The 25,498-nt window shown below is 57.4% G+C and overlaps 1 protein-coding gene across 10 annotated transcripts in view; it reads right to left on the bottom strand.

The window, feature by feature from the left end:
- The window catches only part of RAP1GAP (RAP1 GTPase activating protein), a 66,081-nt gene extending 41,787 nt beyond the window's left edge, over positions 1 to 24,294 (bottom strand). For 4 of the 10 annotated variants that reach the window (XR_010939901.1, XR_010939895.1, XM_067723082.1 and 1 more), the window contains exons 1-2: positions 9,428 to 9,526; positions 7,289 to 7,324 (exon numbers count right to left, since the gene is read on the bottom strand). Coding sequence is in view for 4 of the 10 variants with exons in the window: in XM_067723082.1 (XP_067579183.1) it covers positions 7,289 to 7,324; positions 9,428 to 9,471 (80 nt within the window). In the remaining 6 variants the exon portion in view is untranslated. Of the gene's footprint in view, positions 1 to 7,288; positions 7,325 to 9,427; positions 9,528 to 24,179 lie in introns of those variants that run through there. The other 6 variants (XR_010939899.1, XR_010939892.1, XR_010939907.1 and 3 more) reach the window with 5 other exon arrangements.
- Between the last annotated feature and the right edge of the window lie 1,204 nt (positions 24,295 to 25,498).

Below are 25,498 nucleotides of genomic sequence, written 5' to 3' on the forward strand. Positions count from 1 at the left end.
CCTTACAGTGGGGAGTGCCCATCTTACAGTGGGTGACAGGCAGCCCCGGCAGGCCTCTGCCCCATCGTGGCTTGGGGGTTCAGACCCTCTAGGGCACCCACAGGAAGTCCCAGTGGGGCTAACAGGGACATGAGCTGGTGGCTGCCTCTCCCACTGTCCGTTGCCAGGTCCAGTTCCGTCCTGTGCCCAGCAAGTGCCACCAAATGCTTTTCTCCTCCACGTTGCTGACCTGCCACCTCCTCTTCTTGGAACACTCTCTTGGCACTGGCCCTCTCTCCCACACCACACACGCACAGACACTCTGCCACTTGGCCCATTTCAACTTGTTTTGTGAGTTTCAGCTTCTGGGTCATCTCCTCCAGGAAGCCTCCCCTGATTCCCAGGTAGGGGAGAGGAGTCCTTCTCTGAGCTCTCAGAGCTCCCCACATCTGCCCCATCAACAGGTATCACCACCCCCCCCCCTTAGAACGCTCTCTTTCCTTATTCTCCCCCCTGCCCTTGAACTCCACGAGGGGAGTGGCCTTGTCTGTCATCTCCATTGCCATGTCCCCAGTGTCCAGCATGGGGTTTGGTTGGCCCTTGGAGGGCATTCCCACATTAAATATTTGTTGAATTAATTTGCTAAATGAAGGAATGACTGTCTTGGGAGAGACCCTGAGCAGAGGAAAGTCTTTATGGGATTTAGGGATATCAGAAAGGTCCCCTCCTTAATCACTTCTCAAATAAGCCACCTCCACAGGGCCTAAAATTCTAGCACTAAAATTTTAATGAGTCTCTCTTTGGTTTAATGTGTCTTTTCTCTCAAAATGCAAATGCTCAGGGAGAGGGAAAACATCCACTGAGTGCACACAATGAACTTATTTCATTCTTAGCCCCCCGTGGGGTACGGAGCCTGGTTCTTATTGTCATGAGCAATCTGAGGTTCAGAGAGGCAAAAGTAGCTTGGGCAAGGCCACACAGCAAGTAAGAAAAGTTGAAGTTGGTATCTGGACTCAGATCTGCCTGAAAACAGAACCCCCATCTTTCTTTGCACCTCCCAGACAAAGGGACCTAAGCCTGAGCGCTGCTGGGATGTAGAGGCAAGCAGGGCCAACCAGACTGGGAAACTTAGAGCTGCAAGTGCCCTCCAGGACCATCTCTGCCTCCCTTTTTTTTGACCACACCTCTTAGCAAGCAGGATCTTAGTTCCCTGACTAGGGATCGAACCCATGCTCCCTGAAGTGGAAGCGCGGAGTCTTAACCACTGGACTGCCAAGGAAGTCCCCCATCTCTGCCTCTTGATTGTGCTGAAGGTGGGCATGGGGAAACTGCCCAAAGACGGGGATTCACTTCCCAAGGTCACACAGAAACATAGCGGCAGACCCAGGACCAAAACCCATCTGAAGGAGACTTTCTCTTATCTCCTTAAGTTAGGGAGGCCTCTTTCCTGGAAGAGGGGGCCTCTCTGGTCTGGAGTCTCTCCTAGGCGTCCCCCCTGCCCAAGAAGTGGCCTTCCCCAGGAGTGGGCATTGTCTGGCCCTAGGAAGGCAGAGAGGGACAACTAAGGGGGCTTCGAGGCCTGCACAAACTGAGCTAAATAGAGGATGTAAAGGAGGGTGGGCTAGGACGAGTGACTGTTTAGACAAGAAAGAGTGGACCTGGGAATACAAAATCCCCATGCTTGTCTCATGAAGGGCCACTGCCAGGGATGGGACACCCAGAAGGTGCATCTGGCTCAGGCAGCTGGTTTGAAGTAAGGAAGAATTTTGAAATCCATCTGAGTTGCTCAGGAATGGAATGGGATACTTCAAGGGTAGTGAGCCCCCCATCACTAGGAGTGAGCGACAAAGGCTAGTCAAGGAGCTGCCAAGAGGTCATGATGGTCTCAGCCAGGGACGGTGAGCTTCAGGAGGGCCACAAAGCCACTGAAAAAAAGGTACGATCTCCTCAGGGGCCCCCCACAGTCTTCTTCCAATATTCAAAGGGTTGTGAACCAAGGGAGGGTTCCTTGTTTAGTGGGAGGCCATAGGAGGGTGCCTCAAACATTTCTTCCATCTCCAAAGATTCTAGGAGGCCCAAATTCTCTGATTCTAAGATTTCACAAAGCCAAGAGTCTGAGACTCTGTGGTTCTGCATGTCAGTCACTGATGTTGTAGCCAGACTCCTACTCTGCCTGCGAGACTCTCAGTCTGGCCCCTCCCCCTTTCTAAATCCACCCCTGGCTTCACTCTCCCACATCTCTTCAGCCACACCAGCCTCCTTCCTGTTCTGAGGACACACCAAACTCACTCCTGCCTCAGGGCCTTTGCATCTGCTGCTTTCTCAAGTGGCTCTTCTCATTCTCCAGATTTTGGTTCAAATGCCACCTCCTCGGAAAAGCCTTCCATGACTCCATCCATCAGCCCACAGCTTCATAGTACAGGGTGATGCACAAGCTGGAGCCCAGCTGCTTGTGTTCAAATCTCAGCCTGGCCAAGAGACCTTGAATAAGTTACTTGGCTTCTCTATGCCTCAGTTTCCTCAGCCCTAAACCAGGAGTAATGACAGTACCTGCCTCATGGGGTTGTGAGGATTAAATTCATCAATATATGGAAAGGGCTTTGGAACACGGCATGCTGGCTAAGCTCCAAGTAAGGATCAGCTCTTGTTAGCATGTACTCTTGCTTTAAAATTCAGCACAACCATCAGAGTTTGTCTTTTGGTATTTTGGGGGGGCGTCTATTTATAGACTGTCTCCCCTACTCCCTGTTTTACACATGAGGAAACTGAGGTTCAAAGAGGTGAAGAACTGACCAAATGAATCTCTCTGAAGATAGGGACTGCGCCTGTCTCATTTTCCGCTGAACCTGCAGTCCCTAGAACTGTGTCTGGCTTACAGTAGGTGTTCGGTAGTTCCTTATAGCTGAATGAATGATGAATAAATGACCAAGACTACCGTCACTCCGAGGTGCTGTGCAGCCAGGAGCCTGTGCACCTAAGACTCTATAGCAGCCTGCCTCTGCCCACCCTAGTCCCAAATGACTCTCAGCTCAATCAAGGTCCCAGCCTCTCTCAGAAGTAGCTGCTGAGACAGGCAGACTAATGAGCTGGGCACCAGCATCCATGCTCCTGTCCCCCGCGGCACCCCCTCACCCAGGCTGGGCTGGGGGAATGAGGCAGGAGCTGCCCTGGTGTTCGCCCTGAGGGATCCCTGCTCAGAGGTGTGGTGGCAGGTGTGGGCTCAAGAAGTGGTAGCTAGCTCCCCTGTCCTATGCTCTGCCAGCTGCCTACCGGGGTCCTGCCCACCAGATGCATAATAGAAAAGGAGGCCCAGCAGGCTGTGCCCGCCTGGCATTTCAGAACCACTAATGAGGCCAGCCTCATGCTTCCTGCAGCAGCACACAGGCTCCCTCCGCCGCCCAGGGCCTCCGGCTCAGTGATTACAGAAAGGAACCACCTGAGGACAGGGGCTGCCCACCCAAGACCCCCAGTCGGCACAGGCAGCCTCCAGGAGAGCTGGAGCTAAAGGTACAGGCTCAGGCTGACCCTGCTGCCAGTCTTGTTCACCACTCACAGACTGTGTTCCCCTGGGCCAGCCAGGTCCCCTCTCTGAGCCTCAGTTTCCTCATCTGTAAAATGGGAGACAGATAGTAATAGTCTCTACTTTGTAAAGCTGGTATGAGGATGGAATGAAATAATTTAAATGAAGTTCTCAGCCCAGGGCCTGAGACCTGGGAAATGTTTCATATATGGGAGCAACTGGTACCATTACTATCACGGGGAAAAATCTCAGTGACCAGAGAGGCCCTCCCGGTGGGACACAGGGGGCTGGGCAGTGCCCTCTGCTTTGGAGGTGTTCCAGGATTATCTCACTCTCCTCGTCCTCCTCTCTCACCGCGTAACCAGGATTTTTCTCATTCCTGTGGCTTCCTTGTCTCTGGCCAAGGACCCTTCCCTGGCAGGAGGAAAAGCTGGATTCAAATCCAGCCTTCGCCAGCTGTGCAACTTTGGGCCAGAGTCTTCAATGTTCTCAGTCTTGGTTTTGGCCTCTATAAAGGGGACACTAAGGCCAACTTTCAGGACTGTCATCATGACTTAATGAGGCCACCACAGTAAAATGCCCAGCAGGCACTGGCACTGAGTCCTTGCCAGGTCCTGCTCCTCCTCCGAGGGGCCCAGCTTTAAGGTCAAAGCTGAACCTCCTCTTCCCAGGGTATTTCCAGAACTCACCTTCCCTGCACAACTCCACCTAGCCATTCCCCCATTCTGACACTGTTCCACCTCCCTCCTCCCCCCATCATTTGAATCCACCGTAATGTCCATTAGGGCTGCGGAACCAGAGTCACCCACTATCCCACTGGCTCCTAATCCCCCTACTGGGCCTCATTCCTTGGCATTTGCACACTTGTTCTGTGTTCTTTCACTGTAGATAATCTGCTGATGAGAGGCAGGGGGTAGGGGAATCCAGCCATGATCACGTCTGGTCTCTACCAGGCCTCACTGCTCCCTTGATCCAAGCCCCTACCTCTTAATCCTTTTTAAAAATACACGGTGAGGGCTTTCCAGGTGGCGCAGTGGTTGAGAGTCCGCCTGCCGATGCAGGGGACGCGGGTTCGTGCCCTGGTCTGGCAAGATCCCACATGCCGCGGAGCGGCTGGGCCCGTGAGCCATGGCTGCTGAGCCTGCGCGTCCGGAGCCTGTGCTCCGCAACGGGAGAGGCCACAACAGTGAGAGGCCCGCGTACCGCAAAAAAAAAAAAATACGTGGTGAAAACCACACCCCCTCTCAGTCTACCTGACAAGGTTTCACCTCTTCCACCCTCTGGACACATTCAATTCAATCCCACAAACATTCATTAAGCATTTACTGAGTTTGGGCAGCTGGGCAAGACTGTGTGGAGGATGGAGAGATGAGAAGAGTACAGCCCAGCTCTTATGGGACTCATGCTGGAAAGTGGGCCTAAGTCAAAAGTAACTCAAGCAACCTCTGCTTTCAAGGACCTCAGACCCTGCCTCACACCACACTCTTGTGTGGATTCGTTCAACTCAACTGAGGTCAACTCGCTGAAAGATCCAATTCATTAAATACCATTGAGCACCAAATGGGGCTCAGAGAGGGGAAGTGACCTGCCCAAGGTCACACCACTAGTGTGTGACAGAGGCAGATTCAAATCAATGTCTGTCAGACTCCAAAGGCCATGGCCTTTCCACTGCACTAGGAGTAAGCTCTACTGTGTGCTCTACAAGCATGGTAAGCAGCAGAAACGGCATTCAAGGAGAAAAAGAGGAGGTGTGGGGATCAGGAAAGCAAACACTCAACAAATGGTGATAAAGATGGGCTGCAGGTGTGGCGAGGGCTTGTGGAAATGGGAGGGGAGGGCAGGTCGAGAGGAGGGGACAACGTGAGCCAAAGCCTGGAGGTGGTGCTCATGGGGACCATATTCCCATTGATCGGAAATGCAGGGCATGGGAGAAGTGAGTGCCAGCCTGGAAGGTGAGGTGGAGACAGGCCTTGAATGCCAGAAGATCATAACCGATAGTCAAAGTGACCACCCACTTACAGGGCACTACCTAGAGGCCAGGCACAGGCTGGGGGCTAAGCAATTGGCTTGGGGATGAGGGAAGAGAGGGCCTAGGGGCTAGCACCAAGGACAGCAGCTCCAGCAAGGAGGGCGTGGGGCAAGGCATTGTGGGTGATGGGCAAGTCCTGGTCATCCCAGAACCTTATTTTGTAAATGTGTCAACTGAGGCCCAGAGAGGGGAAGGGACTTGCCCAAAGTCGCACAGTGGTTAGTTACTATTAGTCCTAGACCCTCGTCTCTTTGACTCTTCATTCAAGGCTCCCTAGAGTGGGCTTTCTGAGTCACTCCTCCATCCTTCTGAGTCCTCCTCCATCTTCAAGTCTTCCCTCAGGTGCATCTGTCAGATCTGCCCTGTGGCCTGGAGGCCCTGGGACGGAGTGAGTGAGACTCTGGGCTCTGCACAGAGCCTGGAAAATCAAGATTCAAATCCCAGCTCTGCCACTGACTAGCTGTGTGAACCCGGGCAAGTCACTTACCCCTTCCATGCACCATTCTTCTCATCTGTAGTTAAGGCTAGTAGTCCCTGACTCAGCGATGTGGGAAAGATTACGTGAGATGATGCAATTCAAGCACCTAACAGTACCCAGTGCACAGCAGGTTCTTGACAAATGGCAGTTGTTGGGATACTATTATTGAACTCCTTGACAGAAAAGGCACTTTTCTCGCCTCCATCTGTATCTCTCCTCGCCCTACCCCTGCGCTGGGCTTGGCATATGGCCTTGCACATGGTAGAGACTCAAACTGGCTTTGCACGTAGCAGAGGCACAGCAGCAGGAGACAAAACCCAGAGAGGGAGAGTAACTGGCTCCAGGTGGCACAGAGAGCATCAGAGGAAAATAAAAGGGCAGGCCCTGGAGCTCAGCCTGGGCACCCCGTTTGCCTCCCGCCCCAGGTGTGGCTTCCTAGGGAGCTCTTGGCAGCAGGTAAGGCAATGGTGCCAGATAGGAGTCATCCAGCAGCTGGGGGGCACTGCAGGGCCTGGGGACCCCAGGAAGCCCTCAGCAGGGGCAGAAAGCAGAAGCCAGAGCAGTTGGGGGCTTTCCTGCTGGAGTTAAAGTGGCAGCAGGAGCAGCCAGCCGGACCCAAGTGATGCCGGTGCCAGGGAAGCCGGGAGGCACCCGCCTGCTGGGGCATCGGGCTGGGGGGTGTGAATCCCGAGGTGAGGCTGCACCTCCACCCACTGCTCACAGTGTTGGGGAAGCTGCAGACACTTCCTCCTCCAGAGAGAGGCAGCCTCAGACACAGGAAATGGGCTGGAGGAGGGCGTCCTGAAGGCTATGTATGGAGTGGAAGTAGAGGGTTTGGGGGTCAGTGGCCAGGAGACACCATGAGATGGGAAAGAATAGAGGAAAGGAAGGAAACCCTTTCACTGGTGGCCTACACTCTGGAGGCCCTGTTTTGCTTTTTTTTTTGGGTACAGCTTTCGCTCTGCTAAATAGGCATTTTAGTCCCCATTTCACAGATTAGAGCACTGAAGTTCACAGAGGTGAGTGAATTGCTGAAGGTCACACAGGCAATGGCAGAGCTGAGATTTAACCTGATTTGCCTGACTCCAAGGCAGAGCTCTAGAAAGAACTGTGGTGATGGGACAGAGCTGGTAAGAGGGTCTGCCCACTCCAAGGCCTGCAGAGGATGGGTGGAGGGTTGGTGGGGTCTGGCCTGGCATTACAGGGGGCAGTAATGGTTTGGGAGTGTCTCTAAAGTTCGGCCAAGCAGCCCAGCCCCTCCCAAGAGCCCCTCAGTACTCACCACGCACTCCGGTGAGGGGTGAAGGACTTGTCCACCCTGAAACACAGCAAGAGGGACAGCAGGTGAGGGGGGCAGACCCTCTTACCAGGCCTCGCCCAGCACATCAGGCCAATCCTAACTCACCACCGCCCTTGCAGAGGGGCCTAGAGGAGGTATTGTTTCTAAGGTGCCTGACGCACTGTCACCATCCCCCATAGGCTGCAGGGGCCCTAATGTCAGTTTAGGGACATGTGAAGTTGTGGGGTGAAGAAGAAAGGAAGAGAGACAGGATTGGGGACGGGGGAGCAGGGGCCCAGGACCAGGCTATGGGGTGGCAGCAGGGGTGGGGTTCAGCATGGGATGTCCTGGAACAGGTGGGGTGGGACAGCGACTACAGCAGTTTGGGATCAGAGCAAGGATGTAGGGGTGTGGCTGGACCAACTTAGAGTGTTTCCAGACGGGACTGAAGGGTGTGGGTATTTGTAAAGGTGGGCAGGAAGAACACCCCCCTCTACTTCCCCAGTGGCCTGCCTCGATCCCGGAGCTGGAGCTCACTCACATCCACCCAGGGGACAAACGCCTGGGAATCTGGGCGCAGGAGACCCATGGGGGGCTTCCTCTCCTTACCCACCCCCAACCCAGAGCAGAACCAGAGGAAGACCTCAAGCCCACAGAGCTCAGGGGCCACCCGCTGGCCTCGTCTCCCCCACTCTCTCCAGGTCCAGCATTAGAGAGGGTGTATAGGCAGTGCCCCCTCCCAGAGGCTCCCCCCATTGCCCTCTGAGGGCACCTTGAGATAGGGGAGGGCTCCAGCATCCAGCCCAGCTGGGGGCCGAGGGGCTCAGCAGCTGTTGGGACAACAAACAACTCCTGCCTCCTGGTCAGAGGTCAGAGGAGAACCGGAAAGGGGCCCCAAACCGGACTCCGCCAGCTAAGGAGACATCTTCTGGGGAGGCAGGGCTGGGGTCTCCCAGGGATCAGCTAATACGGACTCTGCAGATGGGGAAAGTGAGACCAGAGAGGCCAGGACTCGCCCAAGGTCACACAACAGAATGCAGCCCCACTGCCCGGCTGCCTCTCGGTGTCAGCTGACCGGGAGGCTCAGGGCTCAACCCAGGACCATCACCTGATGGCTAGCAGGGCCCCAGGCAGGGAGGGCAGCCCTCTTGTCTCCCACCCCACCCAGCCCCTCTGCGGGGTCCCCTTGGAGGTTGGGTGTCCAGAGAGGGGAGTACCTTGGACACAATCCCCTCAGATCAAAGAGCACATATTCTGCAGTGTTACAGTGTGAGCCCCAAATGCTCTGCACCCAAAAGGTGGGTCCCGTGTGTCCCTCTGACCACAGGGAGGCAGGGCCTGGTGAAGGTTATGCAACTGCTTGGCCAGCCAGGGAAGGGGTTCTGGCCAGTCTGTCTACCCAGTCTTCCTTCCAATTTACCAAACCTCTGCTGAAGGCAAGGATCCTCCCAGCCCACCTCTGCACTCCTCTGGGGTGGGCATTTGGGGTCAGGAGGAACAGTGACCCCAAGATGGACCAGACACCACTCTGACTCCCCCCGCCTCCACAGGTCTCCAGGTCCAGGCAGCCAGCAGCCCTGGGAGGAGGGGGTTCCTGAGAGCCAGGCAGCCTGAGATAGGGGCAGCGAGGTACCCAGGGGTGGAGGTGGGCGGGGGCCTCCTAATGGCTTCTAGGTTCCCTTCCTCCAAAGCCTCACTGCTGGGGCCCAGCAGCTTCAGAGCCCAAGTCAGGGCCCCTGCAGGGCCTCCCCTTGACCTGCCTTTTCCCACCCCCACGACCTATACGTGCACCCAGGAGTGCACACACACAGGCCCACCTGCCGGTCCACACACAGTCATACACATAAACACTGTCACACACTTAGACACAAACACAGAAATGCCCGCGGCCACTCGCGTCCCCACGCGTGCACAGGGGCACCCAATCGGAACACACACACACACACACACACACACACACACACGCAGACTTCCCAATCCTACGAGTTACGTACTGACATCAAACCGCTCACCTCACACCTAAGCACAAATTCACAACTACAGAAACCAAGGCAGACACCCGCGGGCGCGCGCGTCCCCCGCCCCCCGCCCCCCCCCGCGCACCCCCGCGCGCGCACGAGCGCCCCCGCCCGGCGCACCTACCCTCCGTAGGCCCCGAAGGTGAAGCTGCGCTTCCGGCCGCTCATGGTGCTGCCACCGCCCGCGCCACCCGTCCGGCCCGCGCCGAGCCGGAGCCGCCTCCCCGCGCCCGGGTCACCTTGGCAACCCGGGCCGCCCCGCCCCCGGCCACAAGCCCCGGGATTGTCCGCGCCCCCGCGGGCTGCGGTCCAGCTGTCGGCAGCCGCGCGCAGAAAGGGCCGCTTGTTCGCGCCGCCCTCGGGCCGGGGGCAGGGGATTTGCTGGACTTTCCGAGCTGGGACCTCGGGGCAGGGAGGCGGGAGGGCCGGGCGGGGCCTCGGCGGTAGCGGGGGTCGGGGAGAGGTTAGGACAAGGCCAACCCTCCACCCCCAGACCAGGGCGTACCGGGCTGCAGACCCTCTTCTGGAGGCGACACCCTCTTCCATCCCCCCTAGAGCCTTCCGGTTCTGTCGGCGGATTTGTCCCCCTGTCATCACGAAGGGGAAGCTCATAGTGAGCCGGGTCCAGAATTTGGAATCCAGGGTCAAAATGGTCTGCATTGTACCTCGAATTTCTCATCTGTAAAATAGGACGAATCCCGCGGGGCCCTTGTGGTGAGTTAATGTGTGTGGAGCGCTCTGCCCAGGCCTGACACAGTAAATGCTAAATAAGTGTCAGCTAGGAGAGTCCCGCACTGTGGGTCGAAGCTCTGCTCTTGAAAGAGTGAAGGAAGGAATTGCCCACTCTCATCCCCCACTCCCAGGAGCCCTTCTTTGCCCAGGTGAAGAGGAAGAGGGGGAATGGAGATGCCCCAACCTCTTCTTGAAAATCATCCATCCTGGGTTCCTCAGCAACCTTCCCTTCGGAGGGAAACTGGGCTCGAAGTTCTAGAGCCGTTCACACATTCACTCAACAAACACTCTGAGGCCCTCCTCTGCACCCAACTCACCCAGAACTCACAGTCTCTCCTGACCCAAGTATAGGTGTGTCAGGAGACAGGGGACACTGCCCCTGTCCCCAGGACTCACCCACCCCTCCCAGAACACCCACTCTGCCCCCACCCCCTGCACCCAGGGAGGCCTTCATAGAAACCTGAGGTTTTCTATGGGGTTTTCTGTTTAGAGGGACTGCAGGGAACAGATGCAGTGGGGGGACGAGGGAGAAGGGACACCCAAGGGCACAACGACAGGGTGGCAGGGATTCTTCAGAAGCCTCTCAGGAGCTGTTCCGCCTGGGCCCTGAGCCAGGGCTCAGTGAGCTCCATCTTCCCCTGGGACGTGGCTGGTCTGGGTACCGGCCTCCACAGTTTGCCTCACCCAGGTGGGGGATGGGGGGCACAGCAGACTCCTAATTTCAGATGTGAAGAAACTGAGACCTTGGCTCACAGCAAATATTCCTGTCTTGGTGGATTTCCACCCCCCTCCAGCCCCTCTCTCTGCCCCACCCGGGACCCCTTCTCCTCTCCACACATTCTGGTGGGTGGAGGAGCCCTCAAGAGCCCCTTGCGGAGTTCAGAGCCTGGGCAGGGCCAGCATGATTTTCGCAGCCCTAGAACCACTCCCTTGGTTTGGTTCTCAGAGGAGGGTCTGGCTCTCTCTTGGCAGGGTGCTCTGGAGCCAGGGCTGGGCTCCTTCTGCTCCGGGCAGGGTGGCAGATTCCGGGGCAGTGTGGGAAGCCCACTCCTCACAGGGCAGTCTGGTAGGGCTCCCGAGGGGCAAACCCTAGGAGCACTGAGATTGGCCCAAAGAGGGAGAAAGTCTTTCCTTCCTAAGTGGTAGCAGCAGCAGGGGCACCCAGAGAGCTGGGGTGGAGGCAAGGACCGGGAACTGGGCCTGGGTCATAAGGGGTGTGCACAGTGTCAGGGCTGCGACCCAGGACTCCAGCCCCATCCAGGGTGGTGCACCCACCTGGACATTTCCCTCAGCCTCACCGCTCTCTTTTCAGTGGGAATGATTCCTGAGTGGGCTCTGCATGTCCACTTGGCAGGGTGGCCAAGAGGCCTCTGATGTGCCAAGTTTCCCAGCCGGGCCTGGCCCCCGGGAGGCCCTGCTGGTGCTGGGACAGTGGGCCCTTGAGAGGGGCCATGGGGGCTGCAGGGTTCCCACCGAAGACAAAGAGCCCAGTGTGGGCTCCGGACTCTTGGGCTCTGACCAGCTGCAGCTGCCTCACTGGCAAGAGCTGGGGGTGGGGTGGAGGTGGGTGTCACAGTCCCTCAGCCGGCGACACTCAGGACACTCCCAGGCCAGCTCCTGGTCCCGCCAGCAAGAGCAGAATTTACATGCACCTTCTGAACCTGCAAAACCACTTCTGAGAATTTACCCTCTACGTCACCACAGGTGAGTCTCAAGATAAATGGCCAAGGACAAGAGACAGGAAGGCAAGTGCTTATATCCTCATTCTTGTGAACCCTCTCAGGGTTCAAATCCCAGCTCTCCCACTTGTCGGCTGTGTGACCTTAGGCAAGTCACTTAACCTTTCTGTGCCTCAATTTCTTCATCTGCAAAATAGGGTTGATGAGGAATATAAAAGTACCTACTTCAAAGGGTTTTGCCAAGGATTAACTAATTTAATACTTACAAAGCACTGAGAATAGTATTTGAATCGCATGAGTTTGTTAAATAAAACACTTGCTGCAGCATCATTTGTATTAGGCCGAACTACATGAACTCACCATTTTTTTTTTTTGAGTTAGCAAAGATTTATTAGTAAGAGTTCCAAAACAAACTAACAGCCATCCAGATAAATAGATCAAAGTTCAAGTGCACCATGCGGTATAGGCAGCTGTTGGAAAGAAGGGGGCAGCTCTATGTGTGGCCACATGAAACAACCTCCAAGACAGACACACAGACACACACAGAGGTGGGGCAGTAAGGGCGGAGGTGCCAGGCCAGGCTCTGACATTTCCTCGCTGTATCGTATTTAACAGTCCCCAGACGTCCAGCCTCCACTGGCCGCTGTGACAGGGAGCTCAACACTCTCTAGGCAGTACAGAACCGGTGCTTGCCGACTGGCACGGGGAAGCCACTACCGTCTTTGGGGTGGGACAGAGCTCCCGTCTTCCTTTCCCTGCAGCCTCTCCCCTAGAAACCAGAGCCAGGCTGCCCTCCAGGGTCCAGGCCCTCCCTCTAGGAGGAAGCCTCCCTTCTAGCCCTCCTAGATTTGCACCAGAGTTGCTCGAACAGGTGCCAGACTGTGTGAAGGAGGAGGGAAGGATGCAGGGGTGGAGGGTTGCAGAGCTCCCTTTCCAAGTTCACCCTGGGTTGAACTCTGGGAGTTCCACCCACCTGCCTCCAGCTCCCACTTCCCAACCCTCAGCATGGAAATGTAAGGGCACAGGGAGGGGCAGGCTCCTGGGAAGATCTCAGGTCTGGGCTCCAGATGGGACTGGTGGGGTCAATACTTGCTAGGGTCCCCAGCAACCTCCCCTGTTCTCCCTCCCCCCTGTCATTCCCAACCACGATATCTGCTGGGGGCATCCTGGGCAGGAGGCAGGGCAATCCCGGGCTTCCTGCCTGGCCAGGCAGCCTCCTGTGTTAACCAGTTTTCCTCTCTGGGCCTCAGCTTGTTCATCTGTTAAAACACCCACTTTTACTTTGCTGGGTTAGAGACTGAATCATGGAAAAATGAGAATTTCATAGGTTCGAAGCATCATTGTCCTTAGCTCATGACCTTTCTAGCCAAGCCACACCCACCCAATCCCAAGATGCTGCAAACCCTGAGCTCCTGGAAAAGGAGTCTCCTGGAGGGTCCCTAGGCCCTGGGAAAGGAGGGAGGAGTGGGTGTGGCTTGGCTCACAGCGTCTCCCCAAGTGGCTGCCCAGTGAAGTTAATGAACCAGCCATCCTGACTCTGAGACTGCCATCCCATTCAACGAGTTCCTGAGACCTCTGCCTATTCAGAAACCTACTGTGTGTCTGAAACTCTTCAGGAACTAGGGGTAGAGGATGAACAAGACAGTCTGTAGTGGACCTGTGTGCGCACCTGCACAGAAACTTCACCAGGTCACACGTGCACTTGTCCTTGTACTGTGCACAGATACATCCAACTAATGCCTGCAGCGATCATATCAAGGTCAAATGCATGCAGACGTGCTCACATGAACACCAGCCCCACACTTACAAACCCACATGCACACACGCATGCTAAGGTCAAATCAAACTCACACCCAAGGTCCCAAATCGGTGAGCGCTCACCTACTGACTGTGGCTGGGTTTGTACACACATGTGAATACACACCAATGACAACAGATCCATACACAGAAATCACAGGCCCACACAGATCACATTATGTTCACACAAAATATACACACAGACACACGTGCACACACACATCACACACACACACAGTGCTCAGCCAACTATTGGGAAGAAATAAAGGTAGGGCTCTAGTGTGCAACTGCTACATCCCCAAGGAGAGGGGAAGCCAAGACCCTCTCACACATTATAGGCTGGAATCCAGCCAGCCTCCCTCTCCTGCCCCCCTGCTAAGGGCATGGCACTCCCTGCCCATTTTCAGAAGCAGGTAAGTTGAACTGGAAGGGAGACTAGTTACGCCCAGAGCTCCACCCGGGGCAGCTGGGCGGACTGAGCCCTGTACCGGGGGGGACAGGAGATCTGGGTTGCGGCTCCCAGCTCAGCTGGTCACTCATTGTATTTTCCTAGCACAATCTCTTCCTGCTTTGGGCCTCTACTGGTCCATCTGTAAGACGGGGGATGGGATGCCCCGACAGTTCCTTAAGGTGCCACGCTCCCACTCAGCCAGTCAGGGATGCTGTGAACCCCTCTTCACCCAGCCAAGGCCCCCACCTTGGCAATGGTTCTCAACGGGGACGGCTCTGCCCCCTGAAGGGCATTAGGGAAATACGCGAGGGTGGTTTTGGTCCTCTGCAGTTACTGGGGGTCACCGCTGTCACTCAGTGGGTGGAGGCCAGGAAAGCTATGCCAGGGAGAATCCCACCCAAGGAGACCTGCTGTGCATCAAGTATCCCCCCAGATATTCACGTGGGGGAAAGGCCTGTTTATCCCATCCTACAACTTAACTCTGGTTTACATAAGAGTACTTTTTAGTGTGGCTTGATACAGACTGAGTCTTCAAAGGTTCTGAACTAAAGTCAGGCGCCGCGATAAGATTCTACCCTTAAATCTAATTTTTTTATAGACAAACAGGGCATTTGGTTACTTCACTAGGTCCTGGTGTGATCGCGCCAGACTATTTACCTGTGGAAGTGAGGGCTCTTACTTCTCTTAGGGCGGCGTGTCGTTTGGTTTTTTAAATTGTGTGTGTGGGTAGGCTCATTATCCGGGAATACCACTACATGAGAATAAAGAACGCTCTTTAAACATGTGTTCTGAAGTGGGCCTGAGGAGTCCGCCGCGGTCCCGGGTGCCCTCAGCTGGTCACCACGGGAACTGCAGGGCTAGGGCCGGGCGGGCTCCAGGACCAGGGACAGCGCCCCGGGCGTCTCTTCTGGGGAGGGCTGGGACCCGAGGGAGCCCCGAGGAAGCGCCCTGCATTCCCGGCCGTGCTCAGGTTACCCCCGCCCCCCGCACTCCTCACTCCCCCACCTTGAGCGAAGGAGGCCTCCCGAACGTGCCTTTTCCCTAATCCCCGGCGCGAACTGCAGCGCCTCTCCCGGCCCACCATGACACACCTGCGCGCTACAATGGTGGCACCTGTGCCGCCGCCCACCGTGTTCCCGCCGTCCCCTCTCCCCCGGGAACCGATCCCTCGGTGTGCAGACCATGGAGGTGCACCTACGTGCCCTGGGACCTCGCTGATCTCCACAACAGCCCCCTGAGGCAGATTACACAAGAGCTGTGTGTCAGCCGTGATGGATGGAGAAACTGAGGTTTGCAAATAGTGCAGATCCAGCTCTCCTGCCGCCCCCTCAAGACCTCATCCTCCATCATACACGCACCCCAGCTCAGTAAGAGCAGCTACGAGTCCCCGGGGCCCTGTACCAAGCGCTCTCGTTGGTTCAGTCCTCCTGACCACCCTGTAAACTACGTGCTATTATCATCCCTGTTCACAGACCAGGAAACAGAGGCCTTTTGAGAGACTAAGTGGCTTGCCCAAGGGCCAGGGAAGACCCCCTAAGGTAACTCAGCTCTGAGTCACTCTCAGGGACACTCCTGCAAGAAGAAAGCCCTTCAAACAGCACACGCTGCCCTGCCCTGACACCCCTGGAAGCCTGAGAGCCTCTGCCTCAAGACTTGGGTGCTATCTCCCCATCCTCATAAGCTTTAGTCTCGCAAAGCACTTCCCCAAGGCACACAGTAGGTGCTCAACAAATATTTGCTGCTCGGCTGAAGCCTGCCTTCCAGGAACCAGGCTTCTAAATGCACAAACACACAGCCTGGGCACAGAGCCTGGACACAGAGCAGGGCGGTGTGAGTCAGGGGTAAGGGCACAGGCCTCAGAGCTGGAGACAGCTGGGTTCCAGCCCAGTCCTGAGCTGTGGGGCTCTAAGCCTCAGTTTCCACATCTGGAAAATGGAGGTATACCAGCTCTTGGCTCACAAGGTGATGGTGAGCGTCAAACAAGGTGATGCACACAGAGAGAGGACTGAGCACGGTGCCTTGTGCCCACGAAGAGCTTGCAAGGTCGTGGCTGCTGTTGCTATTGTCCGTACCGTCTTCCTGGTGGTGTACCAAATCCAGAAGCCCCTGCTGAGTCATGCCCACGTTTCTCACAAGGGCCAATCAGGCGACAGCAGACACCGTGGGCAAGAGGAAGGGCAGAGAAAGAGGTTGCAAACACACAGTCTGTGGCCAGGCTGGGGACAGAAGTGGGGAGGGCAGCCATCCTTGGCGGGGTCAGAGAGTCTAGGAGTGTTTGGAGACGCCCTACCTCACTGTCTAATCTCTGACCCTCAACCCCTGGCCTCTGACTCCAGATCAGCTCCCTGGTCTCCCTCAGCACAGAAGGCGCTCCATAAATGTCAGTGAATGAACGTATGATGTCCTAGGTTGGCTATGAGCAAAAAGGATAAAATAAATTTTATTCCTATCATAATACATACAGGGGTTGACATCAGCATGGGTTCGGAGTAAGGTGGACCTGTGTTTGAATTCTCACCTCTGTCTGTCACTTCCTGGTTTATGACTTTGGGCCATTTTCATAACCTCTCAAAGCCTCAGTTTCTTCATCTGTATAAGGGGATGGTAATGAGAATAATAGTACTTACCTTATAGGGTTGTTCTTAGGATCCAGTGTCAAGTGCTCAGCCCCGGCACACAGGAGGTGCCCAATAGGTGGGGGCTGTCCTTAGTACTGTTACCGGACTTGTGCCAGCACAGTCATACACTGAGTCAGGAGACCCAGGTCCTAGGCCCAGCTCTGCCACTGGCTCCGTGAGACTGTGGGCAGGTCCCTATCCCTCTGGCACCCGGTTTCCTTCTCTGTAAAATGAGGGCTCTCCAAGGTGCCTTCTCAGTCTGATTTGGGGGGCAGCCTGGGTCCCATGGGCATGGCAGGTGGAGAGGCCCCTAGGAAACAGCTCTGCCCCAGTCTACACTCTCGGCAGGGAGGGGGTGGTGTATTCCCACGACAGGGGAGGAAGGCAGGCATCACTGGGAGTCCCGCCCGGAGCTTCACCTGACACCTGCCTCGTGCCCACACAGACGTCTCAGAAGCAGCGCCCCCTAGAGACGCCCCCAACACCGTCCCTAAGGCAGGGTGCAGTCCTGGAGCCACGCCACGTGGGCTCTAAGTCTCAGGGGACACGGGATGGTGCAGTGGGCTCAGGCGAAGCAAGATCCGGGTTTGGAGTCCAGCTTGTGCCCCGAGGCCCATCCCTTCACCTCTCTGAACCTCAGTTTCCTCAGCCAAAGTGAGGAGAATAACAACGGCAAAGCGAGTCCTGCCGGCCCTGAGGGTTCTGGCGCACGTCGGAGGCAACCCAGATGTGAAAGCCCTTTGTGAATCGCTGCCATGGGCTGTAATCATCATAATTATTACCTATAAAATGAGGGGGTTGGACCAGCTGATCTCCATGGGCTCCTCTCCAGATCTGATGCTGAGGATTTCATGAGCTGGGAGTTCATGCAGCCAGAGGGGGCCAGGAGAATCCAGGGGGGTCTGTGGGATTGTACGTCCCTGGGAACCTCTGCAAACAAATCTCCCCATTCTCTCCTCTTCCCCCAACTCAGTCCGGGGTGCTGAGCCCCACAGACTGACTGACGGGCCATGGGGAAAGGAAAAGGGAGGGAGGGGGAGCTGGGAGGTTCAGGGCCAGGTCCTGCAGGTGTGAGGTAGCCCTAGGGTTTGAGCCCCAGCCCCACCCCTGCCCAGAACTAGGCCCCCCTCCCCCTCCCCATCTCATTCTGCATGCAGTACACCAAAGTGGTTAAAAATGGAGTCAGACAGCCCTTAATTCAAATCTCAGCTCCAGCCACACACCAGCTGGGTGACCTTGGGCAGACTGCTTACCCTCTCTGAGCCTCAGTGGGCCTAATGACAGTTGTTCTGAGGATTAAATAAGACAGATCCATGAAAAGTGCTTAGCGCAGGGCCCAGCATACTGTAAGTACTCAATTAATGCCCCCCACCTGCACCCCATCACTCAGCCTCCATTCTGCTTCTCCCCTGCCAGGAACGCTCCTGCATTGCTAAGCCAGCCAGCCAGCTCCCACCCTGGCTAACACAGGGCAGACCCCAGTGGTGCAGCTGGGAGCAAGGGCAGGGGACAGGTCCCAGGTTTCTCTGCCCCTCAGAGGACCACGGAGGGCCACACCTCTCCAGCTAGGGCGGTCTGGGGCCCTGCCCGGTGACTGGGACAGGTGAAGGCTTTGTCCCAGGGGCTCTGTGCAGTCCTGTTTCCGGAGGCTTGAAGCCCTGGGAGAGGGACCGTAAGGGCACGCCTATACACCTGGAAAAGCTCCCACATCTCAGGCGGAGGCAGGTGGTAAATAGGGCCAGGCTGGAGCCCACCTACCCAGAGCCTCAGCCCCATGGCCTCTCTCTGGACTCTCAAGGTCGGGACGTGGCACCAGGGTGGGAGGCGTGCCTGCCATCAGCCTCGTTCTGGCAATCTCTCACAGGTTAATGAGGGGTCCCACTTTTGAAACGGAGGAATTGGGGCTGCCCCAACAGTTCTGGCCCTGAGCTTGCAAGCAGAGAGAAATTCCCAAGGTCACCCTCCACCCACCCCCAAAAGTCCCAACTCAGAGGAGTGGGGTCTTGGAAAGGGCTGTCCTCTGAGCTGGGATGGGGGTGTCTTTCTCTTGCAGACTTGGGGTGGAGAACTCAGGAGCAGAGCAGAGGGCTGGACCCACATGCCTCACCTGTCCACTCCCCCAACAGCCTGGCTGTGGCAGCCATGTAGCTCCTGTGGCCTTGAAGGTCACGGCCTCTCTGGCCACTCAGGAGCCTGTTTTCACCCACTGTCCCCCGCAAGTTGCAGCAGCCCCAGATTCTCAAGGGAGACTGGGGAACGTGTAGTTGCAAGAAACAGCACAATTCCCCCAGAGATATGACACACCTGAGGATCATACAGCACGGTCACCAGCTCCACCTCACTGGAGCCACATTGCAAAGGCAGAAACTGCACCCACCCATTGCACAGATGGAAAGGGAGGCTCAAAGGGGCTGGCGACTTGCCCAAGATCACACAGCTATTGGGATGAGGGCAAAGGGGGACATGGGTCTCCTGATTTCCAGCACAGATGGTCGCCCCCTCCTTTCCTGACTGCTTGGTGCCTTGGCCCTCTTTCCTGTCCCTGGGATGGAAGATGCTGGAGCTCTCTCTTTTGCATACAGAGGGAAAATGAGACCCAGGGAAACGGGCAATGGAGCCACACTTACACAGCAGGAGCAGGGCAGAGAACCGGGCCAGGCTAATTCCTACCCAAGGCCTGCCCACAGAAGGCTCAGCCACTCTCTCCAATGGTTTTCCCATTGGCTTGCAGGGAAAATTCCTCAGCCTGGCATTCAAGGTCCTTAATAAACTGGCTCCAACTCACCCCTACACACACCTTCCAGTGAAGCCAAACCAGTGTCCTGATTGCCACCTTTCATGCTGTAGTGGTCACGCCACCAGAAATATCTTCACTCCTCCTTCCACTCGTAGTGACTCCGCTCATAGCCACCATGACCATTTATTGACCACCTACTATGTGCCAGGCACTGACTCCCCAAGGGGGAAAGCTACCCATCTCATGTGACAAGAGTAATGCCAACTGCCTTGGAAATGTGAGGTTATGGAAACAATTCCCACTGCCCCTAAAACATTGAATAAAAGGCTTATTTTTTCTTGCTGTCATAAAATATTTGAAGTTTCTTTTTTCAGATTTTTCTCCATATTTTTCTGGTGTTTGTTTTTTCTTCTGTGCATTCATATCTCTGAGTGCAGCTCTATTTTTTTCAAAGCAGCTCCCAGCCACCATGTCTGATCTGCACAAAAAACACTCTCAGGTAGGCAGGCAAACAAGGGCTTATCATCCCTGTTCTATGGAGAAGGAAATGAGGCACAGAGGGAGTGAGTGACTTATCCAAAGTCACACAGCAGAAACTGGATTCCTGACAACTCCCAGCCCATCTCCTCTGAGTCCCCAACAAATGGCCACAATGAGCTGGAAACTGCCCTGGGTATTTGCCTACATTAATCTTAACCCTCAAAACAACCCCATCAGGTACATAGAGTGGGCGATCCCCACTTTACAGATAAAGAAACAGAGGCTCAGAGAGATGGAGTAATGGGTCCCAAGTTGTGCAGTTAGTCAGTGGCAAAGTCGGATTTTTAACTCAGGCTTTCTTCCAAAAGGGGACCCCAGGGAGGGTGGCCCCACGCTGGCAGAGGCATTTACTAGAGGAGTGGGCGGGTCATTTGACCTCTTTGAGCCTTACCTCCTCATCTGAGACATGGCCACAGTAGCACCACACCGGGCTGTGGCAGGGACCGAAGGATGCCACACCCAGCTCATGTCTGTTTCACCTGTGTCTATTACTGTCCCTGGGACACACTACACACTCGATAAATGCTTCCTGAGTGTGCCGACGAGGGCCCTACCATTGTGCCAGCACACAGCGGGGGCACCACAGAGTTGACTCCTTTCTTCCAGTGGGGAAGGCTGGTATCCCAGCGGAACCTCCCTGTTTTGGGGTGTCTCCCCACCAGCACCCCTCTGCTTCTTCTTCCTTCCTCTCTGAGTCACTGCCTGCAAGTACCAGTCTGCAGCCCTAAAAATAGAGCACATATGGGGGCATAAAAATACTCACAGATGTAAACTACAGCAGCAGGCCCCCCGCCCTCAGGTCCCCCTCTGTTGACCCCAGGGTGGTCGCCCCAGGAAATCCCTGGACTGGCAACCCCTGCTTGGCCTAGTGTGGACCCAGAGTTTTCAATCTACCGGAAGTCCTTAGCCAGGGGCCCCCTCTTGCCCCACGCTGCCCAGCAGAGCCAAACTTCCTTTCCTCATTGGCACAGAGCTGCCACCTCACACCTCACACTCCCTAGCCAGGCCAAGCTGCCTCCCAGAGCTGGAGATGGGCCCAGAGAGGGGAGATGACTTCCCCGGGCCACACGGCCAGCAAGAGGCAGGGCCAGGCCTGGATTCAGAACTAGCGCCCTGGCAAGCCCAGGGTGAGCATCCGAGTGAGAACGGCAAAGCCCGGAGCCCCTCGCTGCCCTCCACCTACCACGTCTGCCCTGCAGAAGACATCTGAGCCCCCAGAAGCACCTCTCAGCAGCTGCCTCCCAGCGATGCCAGGCTCTCAGAGGCAGAGCCAGGGTGCCAGGGCCCAGGCAGGCAGAGGTTCTGCCGAGGGAGGAGGTGGGTAGAGGAGAACTCCGAGGTTTCCCCTCCCTGCACACCAGCTGGCCCCCAGCCTCGCTGGGAGGGCAAAGCAGAAACCAGGACTTGGCAAGGTCTCCCGGAAAAGTGGCAAATGAAAGGGAACCCCCGGGCTGCTTGGAGCCTGGGCTTGGGGGTGTCCTGTTTTGGGAGGGGCCTGAGGAACAGCACCTCCAGGGGCAGCAAAGGGGCAGCCGAGGGAGACGCTTCTCTGGCCACCTGGCAGGTATATGTCTGGGGGGAAGGTGGGCAGGAGAGGAAGGCCCACTGATGGGTAACCACAGGTAGTTTCCCAGGATTCTCAGGGTCAGCCAACCTGGGTTCATGTGAACCAAAAAAGAGGGAAGAAGGTGAGGGTGAGGCTTTGCTGGGAGCGGCCAGAGGGGCCTCTGCCACCCCCTGCTGGGGTGGTGCTGAGTTCGTGTCCCCCGCACAGGAAGCTGATGTAATGCATGCGTGTGTGCACCCATGGCGGCCTGGGTGTGGGTGGGTGCATGGGCCTATCTGCCAGGTTCACTTCCAAGGGTGCGGGGCTTCCTTGTGCTCCTTCCTGGGTGTGCGTCATGTGCGTGCCCTGGAGGAGGTAATGGAGGCCGTTATCAGCCCCATGAGGGCTTTGGAGGCGCCTCTTCTTCCTGCCAACACCCTCCTCCTCTGTGTGCACACAGCGTCTGGGTGGCAGTTCTCTCCGCTTGCGGTATTGGTCAGAGTTAGAGGCGGGGGTCTTGGCCTGAGTGTGCGGTGCGTTCCTGTGTCTGGCTCCCGGGGTGTCTGTGAATCGGAGCGTGTTTGCCTCTGTGTCTGGCTGTGCACGGGTCTTGGTTGTTTGTGCAGCCGTGTGGCTGCTCAGCGGTGTCTGACGGCCAGGACAAAGGCCTCCACAGACAGACAGGTGGCGTGGAAGGCAGACCTGCCCCAGGAGTCCTCAAAGGGCCTCTCGGCTCCGGAACAGGACAGCCGGCAGGGGTGGGGCCTGGTGAGAGGGAGGTGGAGCGGGGCCTCAGGGTTCCCTTACCCCAGGCTTGTGCTGACCCAGCTGGGGGCCTGAGGCCAGAGCAGCAGAGACGCCCGAGCCAAAAAGGAGACCGCCTGCATTTCAAGAGGCCGAAGGAAGAATCCTTCTTGTCTCACAGGGGCGGAGGGTGGATAGAGAGGGGTCTCTGGAGACCCCTGCCAGGCAGGCACCCGGGGCAGAGAGGAGAGCAGAGGGCTTTGCCCAAGGAAGGCTGGGAGCTGGGAAGGTCCCAGGGAGGGAAGACACACCATCATGGCCGTGGGCAGAGGCAGCAAAGCAAGCACGGGGCTCTGGGAAGGGAGAAGGTCTGAGCTCTGGACCCTGAAGAGAGGTAAAGTCCTACTCAACCTGACCCAGCTTCCCACCTCCATCCCAGAGGCACCCTCCCCCCCTCCCCCCCCCCCCCCGCACCCCAGGCCGCACAGGAGAGCAGGTCACCTGTGAACCACTCTACCTTGTCACTGACCCTGTCTCCACCCCACCACTGTGGAGATCCGTCTGGACCAGGAGCCAGAGAACTGATTCTAGGCCAGCCAAAGGTGACTCTGTGACCTTGGAAAGTTCAGTCAGCCTCTATGAGCCTCAGTTTCCTCATCTGTGCAATGGACACTCCAGTTCGCCTCCCTGAAACATTGCTGTGGATAAGGAAGGCTCTCTGCCACTTGAGGATTAATCGTGACCCTGGAATCCTTTCCAAGGCCATTAAGGTACCCCTCTGCTTCCCCAGACCCTCCAGGCTGCCAGGGGGTCTCAGAGAGACGCAGGTCCCGGATAGAGGAATGGGGGCCATCTTGGGGCCAGCTGGGCATGACTGCCACCTGCCCCACTCAGCCGCTGCCCTCTCCCTGTCCAGGGGCCCCTTTGGCTGATTCCCCTCTCGTTAGCTAGGAAACTCAGGGCCGCCCACCCCCTTGCCCTGGCCCAGCTTCTTCCTCCAGACACCCTCAGGAAAGAGGGACCACCACCCTCTAGCAGGCAGGGTGGACTAGGAACCTGGGGAGGAAAGGCTGCCTCCTTCCCTCATCTCCCCTCTGCGCGTCTCTCCTGCTGTGTCCTGACCCAGCTCCTCCCAGTCTCCCTCCTGCTGGCCTCTGACTTTGGAGAGGAAGGGGGATGAAGCACGAGGACAGATGCCAATGTGCTATGTGTGAAGGGAGGGGTGTCCTTCTTGATTCCACCCCCAGGCCTGTGGTAGGACCCCGACAAAAACTAGGGGTCACGCACAGGTCGGGGTCTAACCACCATGGAGGGAGGGAGCTCACGTCCTGAGCTGGTGTCTGTGTGTGTGCGTGCATGTGTGAACACAAGGGATCTTCCCGAAGCCCAGGCGCCCCACGGCTGGCACCAAAGCGTCTGCGGGTCGCAGGGACCGCCCTGTGGATTCCCACCGAGTCCTCAGATCCTGCGGAGCCGTGGGGGGGGGGGGGGCAACGAGGGGGCGTCCGACTGCGTGACGCGGGGGTGCCCTGTTCCGCGGCGGGTCGGGGACGAGGCTGGGGGGGATGCGCGCTGTCCCTGGGGAAGCAAGGACATCACTGCCCCCTCGGTTCAGGGTCGCTGGACCCCCACTTCCTTCCTCTGAGGACCGCAGTGCCTCCTCCTGGTGGGTGTCGGGGCCGGGCCCCTCCCCAGAAATCGAGAGAACGCGCCCGTTTCTTCGCGCCCCCTCCTCATGGTGAGTCCAACACGGAACCCCCACCCACGCAGGGGGGTGGGACCCGAGCCCACCCCCCCATCCCGAGCCTCGGCCTCGGCCCACCCCGGAGGCAGGGGTCTGAGCCGCCCCCCCATCCCCCGCCCGCAGCGCGGCCAAAGCCAGCCTGCGCCCCCAGCCCCCGGGTCCCCGCCCGTTGCCCGCACCCTCCTGCCCGGCCCGCCCGCGCTGGCTCTTGGCTGCCGGCCGAGGGGAGCCCGGGCCACCTCCGTCCCTTCCCCTCCCAGGGCCGCCGCCCGGGCGGGGCGGACTCACCCGCGGGCCTGGGCCGGGGCTTCCTGGGCTCGGCGCTCCGGAGCCCGCGGCAGCCGCTGCAGCTCTGGTCGGACGCGGCTCGGCGTTCGCCGCCGCCGCCGCAGTTCGGGGGGGGTGGGGGGCGGCGTCACGTGACCGCGGAGCCTCCTTCCCGGCGCGCTCCCCCTTCACTGCGGAGCCAGAGCTGGAGCCGCGGGCTCGGCGGAGGCCCCCACTCGGCCGCCTGCCACAGCAGGTCCCGGAGGCGGGCGCTCTGCGCCCCATTTTACAGGTCGGGTAACTGAGAACCGGAGAGGGCAAGGACCGGCTCAAGGTTACACGGCTAAACTGGCAGGGCCGGGCGAGGACCCAGCGGTCCAGCCGACTGTCCCTGCTCCAAGGGGAGAGGGGCAACTTCTACGACAAGTGGGGTCGACGGGAAAGTGGGGGACACGCCCTAGGCCCGCGAGTCTGCAGGGGCGGGGAGGAAGGAAAAGGCGGCCAGGTTTAGCTGGGTGAGGAAGCTGTACCCCCGCAGCACGTCCTCCGCGCCCGGGCGCTTCGCGTGCCTCCTGGCAGCGGCCGCGCGCTGGCCCCCCAGCCGATTAGCGGCTCTCCGACATCCTCCGGGGACTAGGTAGCTCTCTTCTTACTCCCAACCTAACCGGGGAACGGGGGTGGCGAACCTCAGGCCACGCGCTCGAAAGGAGAAGTAGAGGGAAGGCTGCAGGAGAAAGGTGGGGTGAGGGCATGAGTGAAAACCCAGGCACGAAGGGGCCTCAGACATCACCTTAACCTGACCTCTGAGGCCCAGAGAGGGGAAGAGACTTGCCCAAGGTCACAATCAAGTGAGCAGCAGCAATGCCATGGACCCTTGAGCGGCTCCTGGGCTCCTCTCCCCACTGGACTCCCCTCCAAGGAGCAACCACCCTAGATGAACAGAGAAAACAGGCAGTGTGCCTGCAAGGCCGGAGCTGTCGGGGACCATGGGTGAGGCTGTGGTTGGTAGGCCCACGTCACACAGAACGCTGATTTTAGAGGCCATCTTTACACCTCTGGTTCTCACGCCCTCGCTCTAATAACTGGAGAAACTGAGGTCGCAAAAGGGGTAGAGAAAAACCTCCATCTCATCTACCCTCCAAGGTCAGCGAGTCCAGGAGGACCACTTCACAGGCAAGATTTAGGGAAGATTCAAGTCTTGTATTCATTTACTCACCGTATTTGTTGAGCGCCTGCTGTGTGCTTAACAAGGGACCGTCACTTCCACGGTCCCCATTCCCCCCTCCATCTTCCCAGCCATGGGGATTCATTTCATTAAGGAAAAGACCTGGGGCCTTCAA

Source organism: Pseudorca crassidens, chromosome 2 (assembly GCF_039906515.1).
Source record: "Pseudorca crassidens isolate mPseCra1 chromosome 2, mPseCra1.hap1, whole genome shotgun sequence".
Lineage (NCBI taxonomy): Eukaryota > Metazoa > Chordata > Mammalia > Artiodactyla > Delphinidae > Pseudorca > Pseudorca crassidens.